Source organism: Melanerpes formicivorus, unplaced genomic scaffold, assembly GCF_026170545.1.
Source record: "Melanerpes formicivorus ecotype bairdi unplaced genomic scaffold, bMelFor1.0.p_v2 SCAF_3, whole genome shotgun sequence".
Classification (NCBI taxonomy): Eukaryota; Metazoa; Chordata; class Aves; order Piciformes; family Picidae; genus Melanerpes; species Melanerpes formicivorus.
Genome location: NW_027142355.1, coordinates 12,820,901 through 12,846,408, shown reverse-complemented (window position 1 = coordinate 12,846,408; position 25,508 = coordinate 12,820,901). Strand labels below are relative to the sequence as shown.

General features: G+C 40.7%; 1 protein-coding gene across 2 annotated transcripts; it reads left to right on the top strand.

Moving 5' to 3' along the window:
- The first annotated feature begins 1,796 nt into the window (after positions 1-1,796).
- Positions 1,797-25,174, top strand: ERGIC2 (ERGIC and golgi 2). Of its 2 annotated transcripts, none has more exons than XM_068166732.1 (14): positions 1,797-1,973; positions 4,183-4,328; positions 7,348-7,456; positions 8,833-8,879; positions 10,054-10,124; positions 11,428-11,468; positions 12,114-12,215; positions 13,531-13,626; positions 15,123-15,178; positions 16,108-16,206; positions 17,339-17,436; positions 20,782-20,944; positions 21,733-21,812; positions 22,930-25,174. In XM_068166732.1, exons 2-14 carry the CDS (start codon positions 4,223-4,225, stop codon positions 22,993-22,995), a joined length of 1,134 nt encoding a protein of 377 aa, XP_068022833.1. In that variant the 5' UTR covers positions 1,797-1,973; positions 4,183-4,222; the 3' UTR covers positions 22,996-25,174. The 2 variants fall into 2 exon arrangements, with proteins under 2 accessions (XP_068022833.1, XP_068022840.1); XM_068166739.1 differs by having other exon boundaries at positions 4,122-4,328.
- Positions 25,175-25,508: the final 334 nt, after the last annotated feature.

Sequence of the window (25,508 nt, the reverse complement as noted above, 5' to 3'; positions counted from 1 at the left end):
AGTTGTTAACCAGATCTGTTGCTCTTTCCAAGCCTCAGTGCTGAGAGCATTTCAAGGCAAAGCAGGGTTTAGACAGCAAAATCTCTGGCTGCTGAATTATACCCAATGACCATTGGCACGTCAATATAAGAGCTTTATGTGCTATAGCTAAAGCTTCCTGCTATTTCTGAGATGAAGGCACAAATGTACTCATAAATGTATTTTCAACCTGATTATGTAACTTGTGTGGCATAATTCTCCTACTCCCTTTTTCTTTCTTTCTGATCCAGTTGTTGTTATACTTGCCAGAACAGACTGATCAGAATTGAGAACATTGGTGTGTTACTGTCTCTTCTTTCCTTCCTTGAAACCCACTGCCTAGCCCTCAAAAACAAAAAGCATTCTTTAAATCTATTCATACTCCTTTTTCCTTTTCAGGTTCTTTTTGTTCTCAAATATTGTAGATACCCAAAGTTTTATTTCTACAAATTGTATATACTCTGACATAGTACTTGGAACTCTTTTGGCAGAGGTCTACTTTTTCCTACAAGTCATTAAAAAGTGTAAATCTGTATAAATGCTGTGAAAACCAACACTTTGTGTTTCTGGAAGGTGGGGTTTATTTACTTGCTCCATTATTAAAAAAAAAATACTGGAGCCATCATTCTCGCTCTTTTGTGTTTGGTGTTAATTGCAATGTTCCCCCCTTATCTGAAGCCCTTGTCTGGATAATTTTTATGTCACCTAGGATGCTGGTACTTCCCCAAGATCTTGGAAGGCTTCCCTTTTGGCAATAGGAAGATGTCTGGGTTGGCTCAGTTACTTGAGAACTTGTAGAGGTGGTGGCAGTAGCACAGTGTGACCCTATAAGATTTTCTGTTTTTAGTAACAGCACAGTTGTAAAGACTACAGGGGATTACTGCAATCGTAGAAAACAAATTCGGAGATAAACTAACATTGCTGTTATTAAGGGGTAAGGGTTGTGGCAGTGCCTTTTTATGAGCGCTGACAGCAGTTTTCTCAGATTTTGGGCATAAGTAATCCCTGTTTTCTCACTTCCCGTCTAAAGCCTGGCTCGTGACCTTAAATTTTTTCCCCACTATTACAGCACACTGTCATAAAGGCTTGTTCCTGATAGAGATCTTGCCTCTTTTCAAGCATTGCCTGCTTTTAAACATCCACAACGCCTAAAACACACACTGCCACTGCAAGCCAGGTTGTAGTGCTCTTCCAGTTTGCTTTTGAAGATACTCGATATACCTCGCTTTAAACCATCGCTCAGTAATTTGCAGCTTCACTAATTCTTGCCGATACCTTTTTCTCCCGCTTTGCAGCTCTATGTTCCGTGTGACTTATGGGTGCACTAGTGACTTTGGACCCCAGCGGTTCAGGCAGCAGGATCTGCGGGTCTGCGCAGGGAGCTCCGCGGCGCTGATGTGCAGCCCGTATCCCACAGGCTGTGTGACTTAGAACTGCTTCGGCGGCTCTGCCCTGCACTCGTTCCTTAGCTCCACTCTTCAGCCGGGTCCGGCAGAGAGGGGCCACGGGCGCACCGCTTCCCGTTACGGCGGCAGCCGCCCCTCCCGCCAAGCCGCGTAGGCGGGAAACCACTTCCCTTGCTCCCCTAAATGCTTATTATTACTGCTTTTGCTATTCCTTCCCATTCCACTCCCCAGAGCCTCACGGTAGCAGTAGAGACTCCCCAAGACTACCGTTGCCAAGGGCCGCGGTAGCGGGCGGCGCATGACCGTGGGGCGGCGAGCATGCGCGCGAGGAGGGCGGGCGGGGCGCCACCGCCGCTCCCGCGGCTCGCACTCCCATCGGCCTGTGCTTGCCGCCGCTGCCGGGGTGTCGGTGGCGGAGCTAAGCGAGCCCGCTTGGGACTACTCCCGGGCTGCCATGGTCAGCGAAGCGGGTGCCGAGCAGGGCACTACTGCTCCCCTTCCTTTTCCGGCCTCGCCCGCGGCGCTGGGTAACGGCGAGAGAAGCAAGAGGTAGGGGTGGGCGGAGGCGAGTCGGCCGGCGCGGCCTGTCCCCGTCCCACGGTTGCCCGGTGCTTGGCTGCCGGCCTGCGTCCGCCTCCGCGCAGCCGTGGCTGCCAGAAGCGCCGCGGCCCTCACAGGCTTGTGGGTACTGAGCTGCTGGACGCCTCCCCCAGCATGTGCAGCCGCGCCCGGGTCGGCGCTGGGTGCGAGACCCCCAGGAGGGGATTTAGCTGTGGGTCCGCGCCGTGGGTGTGAGAGTTCAAACGCACCGGGGCCGGTAACGGCTTCTTTTTCCAAGTTTTCCTAGTAAGCGAAAACTACATGAGCCCCTCAGGTGGGGTCTGGGTTGCGATTGCTTCAAGCGGGCGCTTTAGTCTGGAGGGTACGGTTGGCTTTTGGCCTTTTTAAAAGCTTGTAATACTTTGTTTATTTATGTATTTATTTATTTTTATAACGCGCTTCCCTCTTGGGTTCGTAACTATGTTACTTGTGTAGTGAGTTGTATACTTGGTGTTTCTGAAGTGCGTGAACTGAAATGAGCAGACGGAAAGGTATCAGATACTTGACTCCTAATGGAAAAGGGAGTCTGTTTATGTGAGTTTAAAGAAACAAATTAACAATTGGATAGTTCTATCTGGATACTTAATGATGCAGGATGATTTAGAAAGTTTCCTGGTAAAGCACTCTCATATTCTTCAGGTTTAGGTTGTACCTCTTTAGGGCAAGCTCCTACACATGTGATAGCAGAGAAGACACAACAAAATGCAACGGTGCTGAGGGATAGCAAGCAATCCAGTCTCGTGTTTTCTCTATGCTAAGAGATGTTATGGCTTCAGTTACTGTGTCCAAGCAGCTGCTTTGCCATATCTGTACTGCTCAAAAGTTTCAAACTTTTTCTTAAGCTACTCTAGTGGAGCTGAGATAATTCTTTAAGACACAATCGTATAGTACAGTAAGGACAGGACTTTACTTCCCTGATTTTTTTTCCCAATTAATTTTTTTTTCCCTATTTGATGCTGTATAACCAAACTTTTATTTCCATATCTGTCCTGTGTGCCCACATTAACTGTAGTTTCTTTGAATCTTCAGGCCCACACAGATCATTCTGTTGGTTTGTGCAGGTTGACTTGACTGATGCTCCCATCAGATAGAGAGTCTGTATCTTGTCGCTGAGACCTGATGCCAATGTTTGTAGTGAGGAAATTGCAAGCATTAATAGTGATTCTTCATATTCTTCCAGTAATGCCTATTGCTTTATTATTGAACAGTATGCAGCCTGCTCAGCAGCAGGGAGGAGCAGAACAGGGAACAGCTTTTGAGTAATTTCACTAGGACACACTGGAAACTTGATGTGCTTTTGAAAGAGAGGAGATCAGTTAACAGGTTTTTCTACAAGATGCTGATGAGGAGTGTCTCGCATGCTGGCAGCATAGGTTATCTTGCCTGCCTTATTGACTTTAAAAAGGTGATGATAATATGACATTCTCACAATAAAGTAAATGCAGAATGTTTTTTGTAGCTTCAGAAATTCTGGGCAAAGTGCAGTGTTTCCTCAGAAGGAAAATGTTAGTGCTGACTTGTTAAAATGTGCAGCATATTGTTGGGACCAGGTTGTGAGCATACTCGCATGGTTTGGAAACAGTTTAAGACAGTATTTCCTGGGCAGACTGCTTTTCTCCAGACCTTGCTGCTTAATGTATTATCAACTCCAAGTGGAGCAGAGATTTTGTCATAGGCAAAAAGGATTCTCAAGGGTAAAGCCAGGGTTTGATACTTAATTTGCTTTGAGAGGCTTTTTTGTAGAGGAAAACAATGCTGTTTGTACTATGACCATAAAATTCTAAAACTGTATAGCAGCCCATTAGAGTGACTTCCATCCATTGCCAAGTCTGTTTAGCAATATTACCTCAGGACTGAGTTTTGTTTTTTTCATATAAAATTCAATATATCCAATACCAGTAAAAGTTTGAAAAATAAATTAATCATAGTCATTAAACGGTGAAAGTGCTGGATGGGACTGGAATACAAACAGCAGCATCCAGGCTGATTTTAGCAGTTTGGTTGAAGTGAGAATGACTAGCTCGTTGTCTAGAGTGTATTTCTTGAAGATGTATTTCTTAAATTTTAACTGCCTTATTATTGTGTTTTTTATTATAGCCAGTCGATGTGAACAATACTGGTTGTGCCTTTTGATCACAATGATTTATTCTCAAAACAGAGGAAATATATGAAGGAGGAGGTGGAGGAGTGCTCTGAAGATGAGGCGACTGAATCGGAAGAAAACCTTGAATTTGATGAAAGAATTGGATGCCTTTCCAAAGGTCCCTGAAAGCTGTGTGGAGACTTCAGCAAGCGGAGGCACAGGTAAGCCTTATTGAGATGTTTGGCATGCTCTGGGACTAGAAACTTCAACAAGAGGAAGACAGGCACCTGTGTTTGTTTGAAGTGTGCCAAAATTGTTTTCTGATTTCTTTTGTGGACTGACAGAACTCATCTCCTTCACAGTATCTTATCCAAACAGGTGTATTCATCACTCATCCTAAGGGAGATTTTTGTGTAAAATTGTTGAGACTCAAACCAGTGTACAGGTTCACTGTGAAAACTTATAACCAATTGCAATTGACTGTGCTCTGATCCAAGGCTGTAACAAAACTTTCTTGTTGGTTGTCTTGCTACCCCCCTTTTTCAGTGCCAGGTTTCTGGGTGAGACTGTGTCAGCCTGAGCTGAAATGCAAGTGGGGTTCAGCTCTGCTTTCATAGAAGAGAGAAACACTATCCAGAGGTGTCTAAGAGCTGGCTAAATTTAGCATCAGGATGAAGAGCAGATTTCTGAAGCTTTTTGTCTTGGAGATGTGGTTGATTGTAAGAATAAGGAAAGCCCTGTGGAGAATGCTTTACTTCAGGGCATGTGCCTGTACTGTCCTGATTAGTCTCTTAAACTTTTCTCAAAAAGCTGTAGCTGTAGGAAGTACCTTTTCTGTATGTATCTGTACAGAAAATTGTGGCCTTTAAATTAGGTTAGAGGCAGCCTGATCTGGCAATAGTGGCATCATCTAATGAACTTTTGGAATTGCTTGCAGTTAGAGAAGAATCTGCTAGCAGTTAGTTTGAAATGGAGGCCCAAAATCTCTCTTGTGTGGTTGTCTGAAACTAAGTTGAACAAAAAGTACAAGGAGCAATTGCAATCTACAGATAAGCCTTTGAAGTTATTATGCCAATTAGAATCACAGAATCATACAAGTAAATCTCACAGGGATCTGTATAGCTTCTCAAGTCCTGAATTGCACTGTTAATAATTAAACAATTGTGGTATATAAAATAATTTGTAAGAGCTGAGTAAATAGCTCTGTTAATGCTAGTCTCCTTCCTGAGAAAGCAAGTTGGTTTTTTTATGTCACAAAAAAACCAATAAATGCGTAAAAATTCCTTTCTTTGTAGTATTAGCACTGTCCTTCATGAGAACTTCACTTTGTCGAAGAGTGCCTTAAGGATTTCTCAACAGTAGAAGTTACTTTAGCGTTCTTTGGTTTATCTCAGTAACCTTATAAATGACAATATAGGATTGTAATATTCTATGCTGTTATAAAATCTGAATATAGTATTGTCATTACATTCAGGTTTATAGTTCTAGGCTTACTTTGTGGTGCGATAGGGATGCAAAACATACCAAGGCTCTCTTCTTGGTCTTTTGGCATCTTCAAACCCAGTGCAAAAGAAGTAAGTATTGGTCTCTGAAACAGGCTGAAACTTCATCTGTGGGGCTGAGAGCACCTTCAGAAAAGAGGATCTGTCTTTGGAAATTCTGCAAGACTGTGACCGTTTGAGGTTGTGCCTTTAAGAAAAGGGACACCATGGCCGAATGTTTTATAAACAAAGAACAGGTCTAAACTAATTTCATTGGTGGATTGGTAGAAAGCAACCCGACTCCGAGAAGCCCCGGGGCCCGGCGCGCCGGGGGGCCACTACTGGCCTCACACCATCCGCGGGCTGTGCCCTCGATCACAAGGACTTGGGTCCTACTACGATACACAAATACCTTTGCTCAGAATTATCCAGAAAGCAGATACAGTTCTAACTGTTTTCCTTTTGCCTTTGGATAGATGGTATGGCTTCAGCTTTCCTATTGCATAGATAGGGTGAGTCTGGCCTATGGACTCCAGAGGGAAATTGATAGCCAGAATAATTAACTGTTCTGCTTTCACAGTATGCATTGATGTGAAAGTTTTCATATATATGATCATGACATAGATTCAGTTGAAGGCTGGAATTTCAAAAGTTGCTGATCAATGCTACAGTCAATGCTGCAGCCAGTGGCTTCTGTTACGATCCTACAGGACAATGCTTTTATGTCCCTGCTGCCACCTCTAGAGTAAACCACTGTAGTGATTTGAAGCCTATTGACAATGGGCTTGTATTTTCTCAAGTCGCCTTTCACAGACTCTGTATAGGTACTCCACAGAATGCAAATGGAAGGCATATGTTGTTAATAAGCTGTGCAAATCACTGCTGTGCTCCATAACTGATTTTTTTTTAAAACTTAGCAAAAGTCATGCTTTAATAAAGGGGTGAAGCAGGTGCATCTGTTACTGTGTGTCTGACTGCATGCAGCAGAATCATCTTCCCTGTACATTTTGCAACTTTGATGAATAAGCTGCTTTGGAGGTCAGTGAGGCGCACATATTGTTAAAATACACCATATAGTTTTCTTCCTGAAAATAACTCCAGATCAGTTCTTCTCTTATTTAGCTGTTGATAAAATGGAGAGCTGCATGTTGCCTAATGCCAGAGGGAGAGTTGTTTCATTAATGTAGTGGGAAACCTGTCCTGCATCTATAAAAAAGTAATCAGGACACCTCTTTCTAACTGGACAGTACATGTTAATTCTCTTGTCTGCTACCTTCTTGGCTCTAAAACTAGATCTAAAAAAATAGTTATAAAGACATAGGTCGTCATAGGCAAATGGAGGCTTGAAGAGACTTCAAAGTGTACCTTATCCTTCTTTCATGGTTGAATTTAAGATGGAGTTTTCCTAGACCATCTGTGGCAGTGCTTTGTGGGCATTTTGTTTTACGTGTGGAGGAGGATCTAGCCTGTTCATTAATCATCCGTATAGGGATTCCACAGTCTCGCCATCATTCTGTTGTTTGGCTGTACTTATTATTAAAAGTTCTTTCTTGATGCAGAGGTAAGGCTTGTTCTTTTCCTATGTAAAAGCAAACACTGTAGATATGAAAACATTTTTCTAAGAGCAGTTAATGAATTTATAAATCAAAGATACTATTGTTGTACTAGTAATGTTCAGATTCTGGAACGTTAGAATTTTTTGTACTTATGCGTCTGGTAATTCTCACAAGCTAACCTTTTATTTCTTTTGACCACTCAGTTTCTCTGATAGCATTTACAACAATAGCTGTCCTGACTATAATGGAGTTCACGGTATATCAGGACACATGGATGAAATACGAATATGAAGTAGACAAGGATTTTACTAGGTAATTTTTATTCACTATAATTCTTTTCAAAGTTAAGTTTTCTGCATGGCAAGACAGAATAGATTTAAAATATTTGTGTGACTTCAATTTATAATTGAAAAACTTAAGTAAAAGGATTTGAATTTTCTTCTGTTGATTGATTTGGGTTTTTTCTTTTGTGGAATCATTGAAGAAAAGAAATGGAGATTTCTGCAATGAAGAAGTCAAAATAGTGTGGGTTTGTCGGTGGAGTCATCTGAAGAGTCACTTACTAACACTTCAGATACCACTGTAACACATAACTCCACATCAGCTGTGCATACAGTTAGTATATTGCCATTTCACTCTGTGTTGCTGTCACAAGGGAAGAATCTAGTGGTTGGGAGATGATACCCTGGTGCAGGTTTTCCAGTGTGAATGTGGACTAATCACTCAGCCTGCATTTCTGTGACAGTTCAAACCAGTGGAGATTTGTATTAATTGAAATGCTTTTCTCTTGTCTGCTGGCCATATCTGATTCCTAGCGGGGCCAGCACTGAACTCTCTGTGGTCTGTTTGTGGTCGGTCAGAGGAGTTCCCAGAAGAAGCACCCTAGAGGTGATAGAACTGCAACTGTTATGAGGGGAATATATTCATTATAGTTTAAATTACTTCTGTGAAACTAACATGAAATCTAATAGGAGATGCCCAGAATACTGGGGGATGTCACACAATTAGCATTATGGTGTGATGGAATTTCTTAGGGTGTTTGTTTTGTGTGTTTTCTCATGAGTGGGAGAACAGGATGAAGACCTGGGCATAACATTTTGCTATTATAATATGGGAACACTTTTGACAAAAGAACTCTTTCCAAAAGCAGTGCTAGCAAAACAAATAATCCTTATTGTTGGCAGCATTTTTTGGGAGCTAGTTTTAACAACTTCTCAGTCAAATCCTGAGTGTCCTTGTCCTGAGGAATTCTGATTAGGACTGGAAACACAGTGGCCTGTCTTAAGGACAATACAGGAGGAAGGTGCTCAGACATTTACTACTTCAAATTTGTAACTCCTGCATTGTTGTGATCTACTGCATTTTGTGGGATTTATTGCACTGTTGTGCCAAAAAGGTCTGCCAGACTTGGGCTAGTAATATTTTAATGAAGTCTGTTAGACATTTCATAGTAAAATTCAACAGGGAAATCTGATGCTTTATCTCTTAAGTTAAGAGTGGTCATCCTCATTTTAATAATTAAAAATCCATCTTTATTCACTAAAATTTTAAACAGCTTAAGTCTGTGTTTGTCAATGTGAATTTTATGTGACTGTGTTTCTGTAAGTAATCAGAGAATTTTAGTGACATATCTCTATACTTGTACTCAATGTTACTTATGAGATTTTTGCCTTTTGTTTTCTTTCCAGTAAGTTAAGAATCAATATTGATATTACAGTTGCCATGAGGTGTCAATGTGAGTATCTCATCAGTGAAAGTTTTGAAATGCTTTAAAAGGCTTTTCAGAGTATGCTTTTGCTTGCAATATAGTTGGCTATTGTTCAGAATATTCTAGCAGTGAGTTTTTTTCTGAATATTGATGGTATGTAGTGATGCTGTTGGCGTATGGCTCGCTGAAAGGATTGGTAGGAGTTGTGAAGGAAGGTATTTATGCTACTCCTGCATCTTGCAGAACTTCACTTTGTCAGCAAAAAAAAAAAATGCTGCTGTTCCAATCTTTCACTATCTGGAATATTCTAAAAGCTCATTGTGAAGCACTACCCAGCAGCAGGAATTTATCACAACTTTTATGAGCTAGATCTATTGTTTAACAATACTGGAACCATCAGGTAGTTTCATCTTCCTGTTGAACAAATTTATAGATGCCTTCCCCTTTAAAGGCAACGCTTAGTATTCTTTTAATACTGTTTAGGTTATGAACCATTATTTGTATGGACTAGTTTTGGTTGTTCTGAACTGACAAAGAGAGTATTGCTTCTAACAGGAATGCAAGCCAAACAAACCTTAAAGATGCATTTTTTTTTTTGGCTAAGTTAAACCTTGCATTAATTGTATGATACATCTCTACCATATATTTTGTGTTTGTCTCACAAACATTAATTCAAAAGTTGTCTCTTCTAACTCTTAAAATGAAACTTTTTTTGCAATTACCTTCCATTGAACATTAAAAAAATGAAACTCAGATTTTCATTTACTTTTTTAATTTGAGGAAGAAAAATCCATCCTCTGTTTTGACTGGTTTTGATTTGAATTCAGTGTTTATGAATAGGAAAAATATGCATAGCAGAGCCTAGAAAACTTGTATGAGTGGTTCATACAACATCTCTGAAGGTGTTACATCAGCGAGAAGGTACTGTGACTCTGAAAAGTTCGTTTCTGGTCACTTTGCCTCTGTTGATGATACTCTGGTATGATAGATTGAAAAGCAGGATTCTGTAGTTTCTCCTTCCCTTCGAGTAATCTGCTTCTATCCAGATTGGGTTTTATTTTAATTTTGAATTTGTTAGTGAGGAAACAGTAACCAAAAATCTACTGCTCCACTGTGAAACTTAATATCAACTTGAACATTTCTGTTGGTTTGTTGATGATTATTTGTATGCCTCTTAATATTTTTTTCCATGTTTTAATAGATGTGGGCGCTGATGTATTGGATTTAGCAGAAACAATGGTTGCCTCTGCAGATGGGCTAATCTATGAACCAGTAAGTTGATTCATAGCTTTTGTCTGATTCTTGAGTGAGATCTGCAGTCAGTTATCTCAGAAATCAGCTAGAGAAAAAGGCTAGCATTGGGTTATCTGTGTGTCACACTCTGCAAATACAGTAAAAAAATGGATTTCTGAATTAGTGCTTCTTAACAAATTAGTGATTTCTACAGCTAGTGATTTTTATGTGTGCAAATTCTAGGGGCAAATGAACATTATTTAATAAGGAAGCAAAACTGTCAGTGCTCTCCTAAAAAGAGAACTGATGTAATTGTATTTGAACTAGAGTAATACCATGATTCTAAAAACGGATAGGAAGGTGCCATGATATCCTTGTAACATGGAATGGCATTAAACATTGTAAATTAGGTGAGTATGCTTTTAATTTCTGCATTGTGAACTGAAGGCTTTGGAACTGTGTACACCGGTGCTTTTCAAGTGCTTTTCCTTGTGTAATACAACAAGCTTTGAAGTATTTATTCTGTGTGAAATTTATCATGTACAGAATGTAACTTCCTGTTAAAATTACATTGTCTGATAACCATTTTCTAAAATATGACAGTTTTGTCCAAATTCCTGCACATGAGCAGGAAGAGATGGCTGAAAGAGCAGACTCTTTCAGGAAGGGGCAGCAGCTTCGTTCTCCTTGGAATGTGCCCTTTTTGTGTCTGGACAGTCATCTCTGTGCTGCAGTAGCTGCTACATGCTAGAAGTTATTCTAATGATTATAAACTCAGAAAGAGGAAACTCCTTGTGCTTGATTTCTTTTTTTCTAGCTCTGGGTGTGTTTGAAAATCAATTGCACGTGGATTTACTGTCAGTATTAGGAATACATAGATTTGAATGCAGTGCATAGATACTATAAATGACATTCTTGTGCTGATTGAAGTATAGAAGGTATGGTACTTCTCTTAAAGAAACACTCAATGCTGTAGGACCCTTGAAATAATCTGTACCTATACCCTTGTCTTTCAATAATTACTTCTGTTTAGCCTGTGTTAAGACTGTGAGAGCAGGAACTGCTGATCCAGGTTTTGAGAGCTTTAGCAGAAGATGCCGAAGTTATAAATACAAACAAGTGAATAATTCTGGGGAGGAAGGGGCAGAAGTTTTTGGTCCTTGAACAGTAAATATATTATTTGAAGTGCAAAGTCCTTTCATAAACTCCAGTATATGGTACCAAGTGTGAAGTTGATCGTAATACCACATCCTTTCCCACACCCCAGTTCTCTTTTGATTTTCATGGATGGGACTTGAGTGTTTTCCTGGCTGTTTTATTAGATGTTCTGTTTTTGTTTCAGGTAGTATTTGATCTCAGCCCACAACAAAAAGAATGGCAAAGGTAAAGCACTGAGAAGCATGCCTAGGGTTTGTATTATTTGTACTGGAAGTGAACCTTGAGGTACACCAGTGTCATGTGACAGAACTGTATTTGGTATATCGCCTTCTGCTTAAACCTGTCAAAATATACTTTCTTTCCTTGTGATTTGAGGTACCTGTTAGGGGAAAAATTTGCTTTGGACTTACTTGTGGAATTTGGGTTGTGTAGTTGCAAGCTAAGATGTGTGCAATTGTTTAGATGTAAGCTTAGTATCTAAATGTAAAAGCTGAACCATAGTAACATGTGGGCATGTTATTATGAAAGCGGATGAGTTTAAATCTTTCATGTAACTGAACTGACACACTGTTTACACCAGAATAGCTTGGTTATGTGTCTCGTTGTTATACTGGTAGTCATGTAATAGAACCTGAAGCTTATCTGGGAGTCTGGCTAGGTTCAGTATTTTGCTAAGACACTGCTGTGAGCACCAGAGCTTTAAGCTTTGTATGAAGCACCATTCTCAAAAGTTCAATTTAACATTTTAGTACCGACATGAACCTTGATAACTTTGCAATTTGTAGTCTGCAAAAGAAGCTGATAATTAGTTGTGAACTTAAGTCTTGTTTTGCTGTTGCATGCTTTCACACTTGTCTCTGTAATCTTTAGGGTGTTGCAGCTAATTCAGAGTAGGCTGCAGGAAGAACACTCTCTTCAAGATGTGATCTTCAAAAGTGCTTTTAAAAGTGCTTCTACAGCACTGCCACCACGGTAAGGACAATTGGGATGTTGTGTCATCATTTCTTCTTTCCCCTGACTTAAGTGGACTCCCCCACCCTGGAAAGTAAGGTTGTGAAAAAAGAAGACATTACTACTTTTTATTCCATTTTAAAGTTTTATACTTGATACTTGCTTTGAAGAGCTGCTGTTGTGTGAAAAAGTTTGGTTTCCAACCTGGAGAAGGTTTCCAGGTTTTTATGTGTGTATCTCCATTTTATCTGATACTTCCTTCTCAGTGTGAATTAGTAATGCCAAAGCAATACTAAACAAGAGTATTTTTTCAAGTGAAAGGATATCTTTCTGTCCAGCAACTTCTAAAAACAGTCCTGCTATTGGTGGCAACATCATACATTCTGGCTTCAAATGACACAGTTTTTGAATACTGATGTGTTCTGTTAGTACATGCTCTGGTTGAATATAGCACTGCTAAAATTACATGGGGAAAACTTACTTTTCACACCATTCTAACCACCCAAAAAATGCTGACACCCTAATGGAAGCTTAGTCTGCCTAAATCCAAAGAAGCTGAAATTCCTTTCCCCTTAATAAACAAGCAAAAACACCCTACACAAGCAAGTCATAAATAAACACCATAAATGCCATATGCACTTGCCATGTTGTAATCTCCCTTTTTGAGGACTAAATACATCTTTTCTTCATAAGGCAAGGCTGAAGAGGGCTCAAATAAAATATTTTTTTCTCATTTAATCGATGTCTTCAGATTCATGAAGTACTCCTGTGCCTCTGTGATACGTGCAGTATGGTATTTATGCTTGAGATGTTTTATACATTTTTTTTTCATCTGCCTCTAAGGAGCAGATTTGGAAAACCTTCTGTGTTGTTGATATCCCTACAAGTGTGGGAGGAGAAAGGTTTAATAGAAAATAACTGCTGAAAGCTCTTGTTATGTTGTTAATATTACTAATATATTTTGTTCTGTTCATTGTGGCATTAAAGATTTTCCAATGAGCCTTTTTTGATAGAAGTTATTTGAAAGAAAAATCCTCGGGGCAGCAAGATGTACTTCAGATTTCTGTTAACGTGTTCAGGAATCATAAGTTTGCCTTGTAGGACAGATCTCTGAATAAAAAGTCTGAATGAAAGCTCAGTGGTTTCATCAAACTGGTCTTTATTAGTTCCCTCCCTTCCACCAGCCCTGCTGTAATTGCAGAAGATAATGATAAGGAGAGGTAGATGATCATGCTATATCTTTATGTTAGGAAAAAGAAATCTAACTGTAGTGCTGCTATTTCTGTTAGAGAGTGAATATTCTGAAGTACTGTTTATGTTGTTTTTGTTTAAACAGGGAAGATAATTCATTACAGTCTCCAGATGCATGCAGAATTCATGGTCATCTCTATGTCAATAAAGTGGCAGGGAATTTTCACATAACTGTGGGCAAGTATGTTCTGTTCAATTCCTGAGACTAAAAGCAGTCTACGTTATATTCAGTGAACGCGCGTTTGTGTGTGTGTATGCTTTTACACTCTTGATTTTCCATGTAGTATCTTTGCTTGTACAGTTAGGAATAAATTTCATCATAAGTTACTATAACAATGCAGTGCAATGCATTGTTGCAAGGAGTGTAGTGGTTAGGAATTGTAGTGTCTTACAGGATGAAAACTATTGAAAATAAGTGTGTAAGTATATGATGTGGAGTGGACTGCTTGTACTTGCCTCCATTCCTTGGGTCTGTTCAAAATTCTCCTGTTAGTATACAGTTCACTTAATGTGGATGGAGTGTAGATTTGTGGTGCTGGGGTAACATTACAGAGCTGTAGTTAGGGAGTGAAATGATTTGTAGAGACACTTTCTGATATGCTTTGGCAATTGTATTAGCTTACATACGCTGCATGCAAACACGCAGCTTTTCTGTGCTCTTCATCTCTGCTGTCCTCATTTGTCTTCCAGCCACAATCAGTACTTTCTAATTCATCCACATATAATTCCAGCTGCTGTCTTTGTGTATATAGATCTCTCAATGTCACTTCTTTCTGGTCTTGTACCTCCTCTCTAATTTGCCCTTGGATGTCCAATTTCTTTAACCTTTCCAGAGCTGCTAATTTCAGATTTCCATCTGTACAGCTATTACTTCTCTTTTCCTGTCTCTAATTCTGCAACCCTGAATAATCTTTTGCTTTCCTTTGCTTCCTTTTGCTAATCATTGCATTTGTATTTGTGTTAGTTTGCTCTTCTCATATGTTTGGTTTTTTTTAATTCCTGTTCTTGCTGTCTGCCTTTGTATCTTACTAAATAGCCTGTGTACTTACTGTAGTCCTGTCTTGACTGATCTTGTTGTCTTTGTCCACCTTCTGTTTGTCCAAAATATACATGCATTTGGTAATGATTTTAACTTAAGCTAAGTAGGGAAAGTTTCCTGAATTACTGGCTGGACTGGTAGGGACAAAGTGTGCTTCAGAGACTGTTTTACTTTCCAGAGCTGCACTTTTCTCCCTTTCTTCACACTGTGACCAGCCTCTGCATTGTACAGGTCTACAAACAAGTGTCCAGACCTGAAATTACCATTGGCTTGGGAGCAAATAGAGACTATAGTTAACTTGCTCAGTCATAGAACAAGTAGGGTAAAGTTTTCATTAGTCATTTGAGCAGTCCCGCAGCTTGTCGTGTGGTAGGCCTTGTTGGTAGCCTTCTAGGAGCCTAGTGACTTGATGTGGCTTTGACCTTCCTAAAGGATCAAAACATTTTCATGTTTTCACAAATCTAATGTTCCTGTACTTTGCACTCAGCTGTAATAGAAAGGTCACTTAAATATATATATGTTTAATGTATATGTATAAAGTAATTGAAATTGAGAGGAAGAGGTAATTTTTCTGTGTAGTCTTGCTCAGGAAAATGGTGAGTTTTGTGGATCCATAAAACATACCTTGCTTTCTTTAGGGCAATACCACACCCTCGAGGCCATGCACACTTGGCAGCCCTTGTAAGCCATGATTGTAAGTTGTTTGTTTATTTTTTTTCCCTATTGTCTCTTTACCAATGAGTCCCTTAATTCACATGTTAATATAGGTTGCTTTTGGAAAGATGTTCTAGCTGGGCAATTGCATTGTAGAAATAAATGGATGAATATCCTTTGCAATGTTACGACTCATAGTGCCTTACTTTTCTGTGTTTGACACTGTTAGTACTATCTTTAGGTTGCTTCTGTAGTAATAACACAGGAATCTCAAATTATTTTGTTGTAGCATAAATAACTGTATGAATTCCTGTTTCTCAGTCTAAACTATGTATTTCTTGCAAAATCTGCTTTTATATGGTAAAAAAATCATAACCTTTGTCCTTAGAAACTTCATTTTTAGGTTATGAGTCTAGATACTAAATGTATGTTGCTGCTGCACATAATGTGAGGGAAAGGTGATTTGCTGTGAAAAATGAACTTGATGTTAAACCTCCAAATGTCAACACAAGTGTATAATATTACAGAGCTTAAATACCTTTTCAATATTATGCAGTGTAGTAACATGGTAATTGGCTTATTCTTCCTCTGTACATTTAATGAATGAAATTTAGTTGTTTTAATACATGTGAGAACCTGAACTATATAACAACTTCAGTAATTGGCCAAGCAGAAATTTCCTGTAATGAATTTTTAACTCTCTTCAGCTCCAGGGTTTCATTTAAAAGTTCTTATCTAGAGAAATTTAATTTAGTTGTTAAATACTTTGGATTCTAGTTTTGTTTAAAACACGCACATAGATGTATTGGTGTAGTCACAGGCATAGAGCCAATGAAATGCTCACCAGTGTTAGAAATATTCAAACCAAAGTGTTCTCCGGTGTGAGAAGGGAGTGCATCTTTTCCTCTGAGAAGAGTACAAATCTCATGGTTTAAAAATGTTATTTCCTTTCTTTGTGTTGCCTTTCAGCCTATAACTTCTCTCATAGAATAGATCATTTGTCATTTGGAGAGCTTATTCCAGGAATTATTAATCCTTTGGATGGAACAGAAAAAATAGCATCAGATCGTAAGTGTTGAGTGTTTACAAAAGCATCTTGTTTGTGTTTTTCCAGTGATTACATTTACAGTATTACCATGTTTCATGAATGTTCTACAAATAGCATGTCCTGCAAATTTGGTAGCAAGCTGTGCACTGGCCAGTGATCTGCATAGCATGTTGAATGGACAATTTCTTTTTAGTATCGGTATTGCTGTACTTCGCTGTTTCATTTGCAGCTTTCTCCAGGTTTCTGTTACAGTATGTCTGAACATACTGCAAATAATTTTGTGGAAATACTGTGTAGTGGAGATTTCATAAATCTGATTGTTGTTGTAGTGGGGCAAAATAAGTCTGATTTGGTTTGAAAATACAGCATCAAGAGTCTTGGCTTCTGTCCGTAGTGTTGGTTTGTCACTTCCACAGTATGTTTTGTGAGACTGCTACAGGAAGGGTTTGTGTATCCCTTTGTTTCCTCATCTGTAAATAAAGGAGTATAGTAACCTACTTTACAGAAGTACCTATGCCTCATTCTCTTGAGAGCAATTCTCAGATCCTTTTAAAGCTGCTGTCGTCTCCAAGTCCGTCATTCTGGCTTTTCCAACCGGAATGGTTTTGTGTAGTTGAAACAGACTGCTGTGGTATATCAGTGTTTGTTCTCTTAGGGAATTGCAGGAAGAGAGAGAAAGGTTAAATGTGTGAGCATGCCTGTGGCCATAGAAGAGTTCTCTAGAGGTCTGTCTAATCAAGAGAAAACTCATAGCCTGTTTAGAGGGGCTTTCAGCATTCTGTAGTTAAATGGCTAAAATCTATTCAAACCACTGTTGAGGTGTCATGCAAAATGTGACCCTGTGAAACTTGTTCAGCTCTAGTGTGCTGGAAAACACCATGCATTTCATTTTGAGTGTCCTGACCTTAATGAATATTTCCATTACATGGGTAAAATATCAGTTTCTCTAAGTACAAATGTGACATAGGCCTTGCCCATGGAAGCTAACTTTGCAGTTGGTGCTTCAGTCTTGAGAGTGCTGAAATGCATGGAGGAATGTCCCCAGTGTAAATGGTTTAGCTGATTAACTTTTTAATGTGTTGTTTGATTTATTTGTGAATGTCTCAAATGATCTTTGTACTTAATTCAACAGTGAGTTTTATTTTCTTCTAGACAACCAAATGTTTCAATATTTCATCACAGTTGTGCCAACCAAGCTCCATACTTACAAAATTTCAGCAGAAACTCATCAATTTTCAGTGACAGAAAGGGTAAGTAGAAGAGAAAAATTTAAGTGATTGTTCTTAACAAAAGCTCAAATGTGAAAACAGAGACTTAGTTGTGCCTTGGTCTGGAAACTCCTCTAGCATGAAGGTACTCTTTGTAGAATGTTACAGTGCCATAGGTTTGTCTATAACTAATGTAATGCTGCCTGTAAAATATATAGGCTTGGTGACACATGCTAACTTACTGAGGTAGTGTCTTGCCACTGTAAATCTGGAGTCTGATACTAGAATTAACTATCAATATCTAGTAGTTTCCATTTCAGTGCATGCTAATGATGGTGGTGATGAAATCCTGCAAGCTTTAGGTCTGTAGCCTTGTGTGTAGCTTTACAAGAAAATGAAGCCACCTTCCTCTTTTTTATCCATATGGGAAGCAAATAAAAAAACACAGCTCCCTTGAATGTCATGAACAGCAGAAGGAGCCAGGGAGCTGCACAGTTTCCCTATGTTCCATGAGGCGGTGGTTGGAACTCTCCTTAGCAGCCTGGATCCCCACAAGTCCATGGGACCAGATGGGATTCATCCTAGGGTGCTGAGAGAGCTGTCAGATGAGCTGGCCAAGCCACTCTCCATAATTTTCCAGCAGTCCTGGCTCACTGGCGAGGTCCCAGAGGACTGGAAGCTGGCCAACGTGGTGCCCATCCATAAGAAGGGCCGGTTGGATGAGCCAGGGAATTACAGGCCTGTCAGCCTGACCTCAGTGCCAGGCAAGATCATGGAACAGGTCATCCTGAGTTCAATAACACAACACTTACAGGATGGCCAAGGGATCAGGCCTAGCCAGCATGGATTTAGGAAGGGCAGGTCCTGCCTGACCAACCTGATCTCCTTCTATGATCAGGTGACCCGCCTGGTGGATGTGGGGAGGCCTGTGGATGTAGTCTACCTGGACCTCAGCAAGGCCTTTGACACCGTCCCCCATAGCAAACTGCTGGCCAAGCTGTCAGCCCATGGCTTGGACGGGAGCACACTGCGATGGGTTAGGAACTGGCTGGAGGGCCAAGCCCAGAGAGTGGTGGTGAATGGTGCCACATCCAGCTGGCAGCCAGTCACTAGTGGTGTGCCCCAAGGATCAGTGCTGGGCCCTGTGCTCTTTAACATCTTTATTGATGATCTGGATGAGGGCATTGAGTCCATCATCAGTAAATTTGCTGACGACACCAAGCTGGGGGCAAGAGTTGATCTGCTGGAGGGTAGAGAGGCTCTGCAGAGAGACCTCGACAGGCTGGACAGATGGGCAGAGTCCAACGGCATGAGATTTAACACATCCAAGTGCTGGGTTCTGCACATTGGCCACAACAACCCCATGCAGTGCTACAGGCTGGGGTCAGAGTGGCTGGAGAGCAGCCAGGCAGAGAGGGACCTGGGGGTGCTGGTTGATGGTAGGCTTAACATGAGCCTGCAGTGTGCCCAGGCAGCCAAGAGGGCCAATGGCATCCTGGCCTGCATCAAGAACACTGTGGCCAGCAGGAGCAGGGAGGTCATTCTGCCCCTGTACACTGCACTGGTTAGGCCACACCTCGAGTACTGTGTCCAGTTCTGGGCCCCTCAGTTTAGGAAGGATGTTGACTTGCTGGAACGAGTCCAGAGAAGAGCAACAAAGTTGGTGAGGGGTTTGGAACACAAGCCCTATGAGGGGAGGCTGAGGGAGCTGGGGCTGCTTAGCCTGGAGAAGAGGAGACTCAGGGGTGACCTTATCACTCTCTACAACTACCTGAAGGGAGGTTGTAGACAGGCTGATGATGGTCTCTTCTCCCAGGCACCCAGTACCAGAACAAGAGGACACAGTCTCAGGCTGCGCCAGGGGAGGTTCAGGTTGGATGTTAGGAAGAAGTTCTATACAGAAAGAGTGATTGCGCTATGGAATGGGTTGCCCGGGGAGGTGGTGGAATCGCCGTCATTGAAGGTGTTCAGAAGGAGACTTGACGGGGTGCTTGGTGCCATGGGTTAGCTGTTTGGGTGGGTTGGATTGGTTGATGGGTTGGACACGATGATCTTGAAGGTCTCTTCCAACCTGGTTTGGTTTATTCTAATAAAGGTTTATTCTAACTAGGTTGTGGGACATTAGGAATGGAAGCAGAGGTAGTTTGTATGAGAAATTAATCCCAGAAAAAGCATCTTTGTCTCTCAGCTGTCTTGTTTAATCTTTGTTAAACCACCAACCTTAATCTCCAAACTATAGAGCTTCCACTTTGGAGCTTGGACAGGCTTCTAATTCTGCATCTGTAAAGAAAGTTAGCATTCATTTTGTGGGTTAGGTTTTTTTGTTGTTTGGGTGGGGTTTTTTTGACCATTGCAAAGTTTGTGTGAGCTGGTATTATAACTGATAAATTACTTTGGCATCCTTTTTACTTCAGTTTGGTGGCAAAAGCAGCAGTATGGTCTGTGTCAATGGCAGCTGACTGGAGAAGTTGCCTAGTGTGTATTTTCCAAAATACCATTCTGCCTCTTGTTTTGTACTGTGTTCTGCATGGGTTGTGAGCACAGAACATTAAATGTACAGGTGAAATGGAGCCATACTTTGTTCTCTTGTCCAGCCTGGCTTGTTTGTCTTCTCTGCTCTTATTAGCCTGGACATAGTGGAGTTTGTCTTTGGTCAGTTATCGTCTGTTCTTCTGCCCCTTTTATATTTTCATCCAGACTTCTCTGGCAGTGGATTTATCAATACCTTTCACTAGAGACAAAATGATAGCAAACTTCAGAAAGAAACTTACACTTGCACTGAGTTTGGGTTTGGTTGGGTGTTTTTTTTTTCCCTCCAGAACATTTCTATAAAAAAAGGAGAGCTTTATAGCAGCCCTGCTCTACTCTTTTCAGTCTCTTGGTTTAAGAATTTGGGCAAATAAGAAACTGTGGAAGTTCTTGCACTAGGACTTGGGCATCCAATCTGTTTAGAGTAATGGAGTGTGTGGTATTATTCTTACTAAGATGTATTTCTTGCTGTGTGACTGTTTGAAATGACCTGACCTACAACAATTTGAGCTTTGATACTGGTTCTCGGTTTTCAGACCTCAGAAATTTTGGTATTATCCTCATAGGTACCAACCCCCTTGCTAATTAGAAACATCCTTTTTTAAGGGACTGTGCAAGTAAAGCTTAAGAGACTAGTACCAGAGCCTGGTAGTAAACATTGCTATGCGGCACAGAAGATCAGTGACCAGGAAAGTAAATTGTTATGTAATGATGCTTGACTTTTAAAAGGTACTGGCCAAAGTTACCTTGATGTTCTCTGGTCTTCCATTGATTGCTAACTCTGATTAAGTAGATTTTTGTCATCACATCTATTAAGACTGTTTTTCTTGTGACTAACTTGTGTTACTCTTCTTTCAGGAAAGAGTAATAAACCACGCAGCTGGCAGCCATGGAGTATCAGGAATATTCATGAAATATGATATCAGTTCACTTATGGTGACAGTGACAGAGGAACACATGCCATTTTGGCAGTTCTTAGTGAGGCTCTGTGGCATTATTGGGGGAATTTTTTCAACTACAGGTAACTGTCAGTGTGTTTCCTCATAAATTCTACCAGAACTTTTGTTTTTTTGGCATGCTGATCAGGGTAGTCTTGAACCTCTAGCATCAAAATGACCTTTGGAGGTCCCTTCCTGTCTGGACCATTCTATAATTTGTGTGCAGTGAAAACTACTAATTTTTGGGTTCCCAGTGTGCTGTCTCTGTTATTCTGAGAAACTGTTGTTTCCTTTTTGGTAACTGTAGCATAGTTTATTTACTTTTAGATGCACAAAGAGATGTACATACATTTATTTTTATATATATATATACATACACATGTACTTTATACATTCTGCTTCTTATAGGTGGTCAGTGCTGGATCAGTGCTAAATCAGGTAGAAATTTTCTCTGAAGTAATAGGGAAGATTTTCCTTATTTAACTTGTCAATGTACTTCAAGATTTGCTCCTTCAAAGAAAATGAAGTAACCTGAAAAGACTTGATTCACTTACTGGTTAAGACTGGGCTTTCACTTGAAGAGAGCATAGTAAAGAGACCCTGAGCTAAGACCACTCTTCTAAGCAGATATTTTGGTCCCACAGAATATATTTTCACCCATGAAGGCTGGGCAGAAGCTTTTATTGATTCATTTCAGAATGTCAGAATTTCCCTGTCCTCAATGTTTCCTTTTCTATGTTCATTTCTAAATGTTTTACGTAGCTGTTTACCACACTGTAACCCCTTTAGTGTATGGAGTTTTCTTGTAACAGTTCTGTAAATGCTATGGTTTCACTACTTGTAACAGCTGAAATCTTCTTTGCCGTTGCAGGAATTTTACATGGCTTTGGAAGGTTCGTAGCAGAAATTGTATTTTGCCGATTCAGACTGGGCTCTCACAGATCCACATCAGTAAGAAAAGCTTTCTCTGATTATTAAACAAGTGGTACAGCTACCTCAGAATGAATGATAAGGGCAGCTTTGAGACTCGGTCCCAACAGAATTTAAGATGCTTGCAATAAACCTTCCCCTTGACATACATGTGAGCAGGGATCCAACAGCTTTTGAAAACAGTTGGAAAACCTAATGCATAAGGAAGTAAGGTGGTTTTTAAGAAGCTGGATTAATCTCAAACACAGAATGTTAGGGGCTGAAAAGGACCTCGAAAGATACCTAGTCTAATCTCCCTGCCAGAGCAGGGTCACAACAGGAATGCATCCAGGTGGGTTTTGAATGTCTCCAGAGAAGGGCAGCCTGTTCCAGTGCTCTGTTATCCTCACAGTGAAAAGGTTTTTCTTTATGTTCACCTTGAAACTCCTCTACTCCATCTTGCACCTATTGCCTCTTGTCCTCTTGTTGGACATCACTGAGAAGAGCCTGGCTCCCTCCTCCTGACACTTGCCCTTAATAAACATTAATAAAGTCACTCCTCAGCCTCCCTCAAGCTAAAGAGACCCAGCTCCCTTGGCATTTCCTCAGAAGGAAACAGTGTCTCGGAGTTTCCCTGCTAGATTCTCTCCATTGTCCTTACTATATTCTTTTTATTGTTACATTGCTGTAAAAATTACCTATTTTCCCTCATTATATCTCCCTCACACATTCTTCTGCTTGGCCAGCGGGCCAAAGAAGAGGCACTGCCCACATCAGGGGTTTGGTGTTGCTAGTGATGAGCCTGCTGGCTACTGCCAAGCAGCATGACAGAGCAGAGCAGTCTTTCCCTTCGCTGGGCGTCAATAGCCTAATGCTCCTCTAGCAACTACTTGATTTTATTGTACTTTTGTTTTTCTCATCGAAGACTATAGGTAGCCTTTAAGACTTTTGCCTTTCTCTTAACACTTGGTTGAAGTTTGCCAGCTGGCAAGGTTATGTGATCAGGGAGTGTGGGGGGAAGGCATGTGGATTTGCATAATCTGTGTTTCAGAGACCAGGCAAAAAGCACGTAGGAATAAAGGTGTGTGTCTGGGAGGGTGAAAGGGGTGATTCTGTTTCTGGAGAAGCCATTAATAATACTTTGCTTTTGTTTGACTAGGTCTCACTTCCTGATGGCCACACAAGCAACCACTTACCTCTAATTACAGACAATAGTATGCATTAGCCTCCTGAGAAAACTTTTTCTTCCTGCCTGATAGAGAAGACTTTTTTTTTTTTAATAATAAAAAAAACATTGTGCAATATGCTGAGGCAGTGCTGGTGTGCAGCAAAAAAATTAATCTATAGGAAAAAAACCAACGAAACAATTTGTGTGAACTTTCTTTTTGGTGGTTGGATTTTTTGTTGGTTTGTTTGGGTTTTTTTTTGTCTAAGTGCACAGTGAGGTGGATCATCTTCTGGAGGTTAAAGGAGCATTGCTGCCAATGTAGGATTCATGGTCAAGCTGAATGTCTTTATGATGACTGCCATTGACTGCTGAAGCATCTTGGTGACCTTGGTTCTGTGCCTGGGAAGGCTAGTAAGCTCCAAGGAGAAGAGTACAAATGGGGTGTGTGGAATGGCTGGGCAGCAGGCAAAGAGGGGACGGTAACAGAGCTGGGGTTTCTCTTAGGTGTACAAATGGGTTTGGGTTTTATTTTGTACTGGTGGATGTGGGAGCTAAAATGCTGTTCTCACAGGTGGGAAGCAATCCTAGAAAATCCTGAAGAGAGAGAACTCAGGGAGTAAGGTGGAGCTCAAGCCATAATGTTGGTCTTAGCCGCTGCCTTTCTGTAGTCCCACCACTCCTTAGTGAAAGAAATGCACTGCATAGCAGGGAAGTTCCTCTGTGGTTTCACACAGCTGCTTTCCCAGCAGTGAGAATAACACTGCCAGTGTTGATGTGGAAGTGCCCAAGGACTCTGAGAATGTGCTCCAGTGTGCCCAGGTTTTTGACTTGTAATGAGAATCCTATTAAAATAAGGCATTTGACTGTAGTTTTGATAAAAGGCAAGACTCCCTAGCAAAAGGTGAGGAAATCTTTGTGCACTTCTTTCTTGATAAATTTCTTTGATGGAACCTTTGTTGTACCCCTGCTGTTAGTATGTGAGCAATGGGATGTTAATCCTGGCTATGAGGAAGAGAAGAACAAAAAGCTGCCTTGCTGTGGTTCGGCAAAATACTGAAGAAATGTGGAATTCAGGGCAGTTGGGAAGTCTGCTAGCCCAGGAAAGGAGCAGTGGTAGCTGGTAATAGGTGACTTCAGGGAATCTGAATCATTTTACTGCAGGCAATTGACAGCAAGGGCTCTGGACACTCAATCCTTACTGTTCATGAAGGTTTTTGTAAGATAAATGAAGAGAGCAATACCAGTTTTATATTGTAAATATCCTGCTAAGAATGAATGTTATTAATGCAGATGGTGCTTTGAGAAACTAAACATTCTCTTACTGCTGAACTGCTGGCATAAACCTGTGGTTAAACAGTTACTCCACCAGGGTGAAAAAAACCACACTTTGATTCCTTCTCAGCAAAACTGATATAATAATATATTAGGAAATGATGCTGACACTGGCTTTATCATGGAATTAATATTATAATTGAGAGGATTGATTGTGGACAAATAAAAATCTCTGTGGTGTTGTCAGATTTTGCTGACTTCTGTTAAAGTACTTTACAGGGCACTTGGTTGCCCAGGGAGGTGGTTGAGGCCCCTTCCCTGGAAACATTCAAGGTGAGGCTCACGGGGGCCCTGGGCAGCCTGGTCTAGTTGGAGATGTCCCTGCTGACTGTGGGGAGGTCAGAGTAGATGACCTTTAGAGGTCCTTTCCAGCCCAGACCATTCTACCATTTAATGATGCTGGTGGTGAGCACAGTGTAAATAACATTGCTGATTTGCATTGCAAAGCAAAGGGCTTCCTAAACTGAGAAATCATATGAAATAGTAAATAAAATGTGGGAAATTAAGACCTTTGTTCAGGTCAGTGGTTGAGAACTGTTTCAGAAAACCAAATCCTTTGGGTTGACAGAGGTTTGGGGTTTTCTCTTTTGTGGTGGTTTGTCTGTTGGTTTTTGTTTTCTTTAACCCTGATTAAAACTTCAACAGTGTTGAGAAATTCTTGTTCTCAGAAAGTCAAAAGCTGTACATTTTTGGTTCCCATTTCTCTTTGGAATTTCCCTCTGAGGTTTCTTCCCTCCTTCTGCTGGGATTGGTTCTGCTTTGGGCTTTGTTTTAACACTTGTTTCTTACCTGCCTGGAACAGACTACTGGTGGGAGATGATCTCAGTTGACTTTCTGTACCAGAACTTAAATGTTACTTTCTATTCTCACATAAAAAAAAGCCAAGTGGCTTCTTGTGTCTGAAGTCCTTGTGTGGTGTGTTCATGTTGTTCCACATAGAAGGAAGCGTGTGTGACGGCTGGTTGCTGGCGACAGAAAATTCAGGGTTGACTTCTAGATGTGAGATGCTGCACTGCAGAGTGAACACAGGGTCAGCTGAACCAGTGCTGCTTTGGTATTTGCTTTCCACAGAGTTTGATACAAACTGCATGTTGCCATGCAGTGTGTGCAGAGATGTTCCAGAGAAAAGGGGTTTATTGCAGTGTCTCTCTTGGTCACATTTATGCATGTTGTCTAAAAGCGACTGGTATTGAAAAACTCAAGGAATGAGTGTATTGAGGAAAATGGAAACTGCTGCT

Excerpts from the sequence above, each read along its gene's own strand:
- ERGIC2 (XM_068166732.1), top strand. The coding sequence starts at position 4,223 with ATGAGGCGACTGAATCGGAAGAAAACCTTGAATTTGATGAAAGAATTG. Across the intron at positions 16,207-17,338 it reads AGAAAAAATAGCATCAGATC|ACAACCAAATGTTTCAATAT; the intron begins GTAAGTGTTGAG and ends ATTTTCTTCTAG. Across the intron at positions 21,813-22,929 it reads GCTCTCACAGATCCACATCA|GTCTCACTTCCTGATGGCCA; the intron begins GTAAGAAAAGCT and ends TTGTTTGACTAG.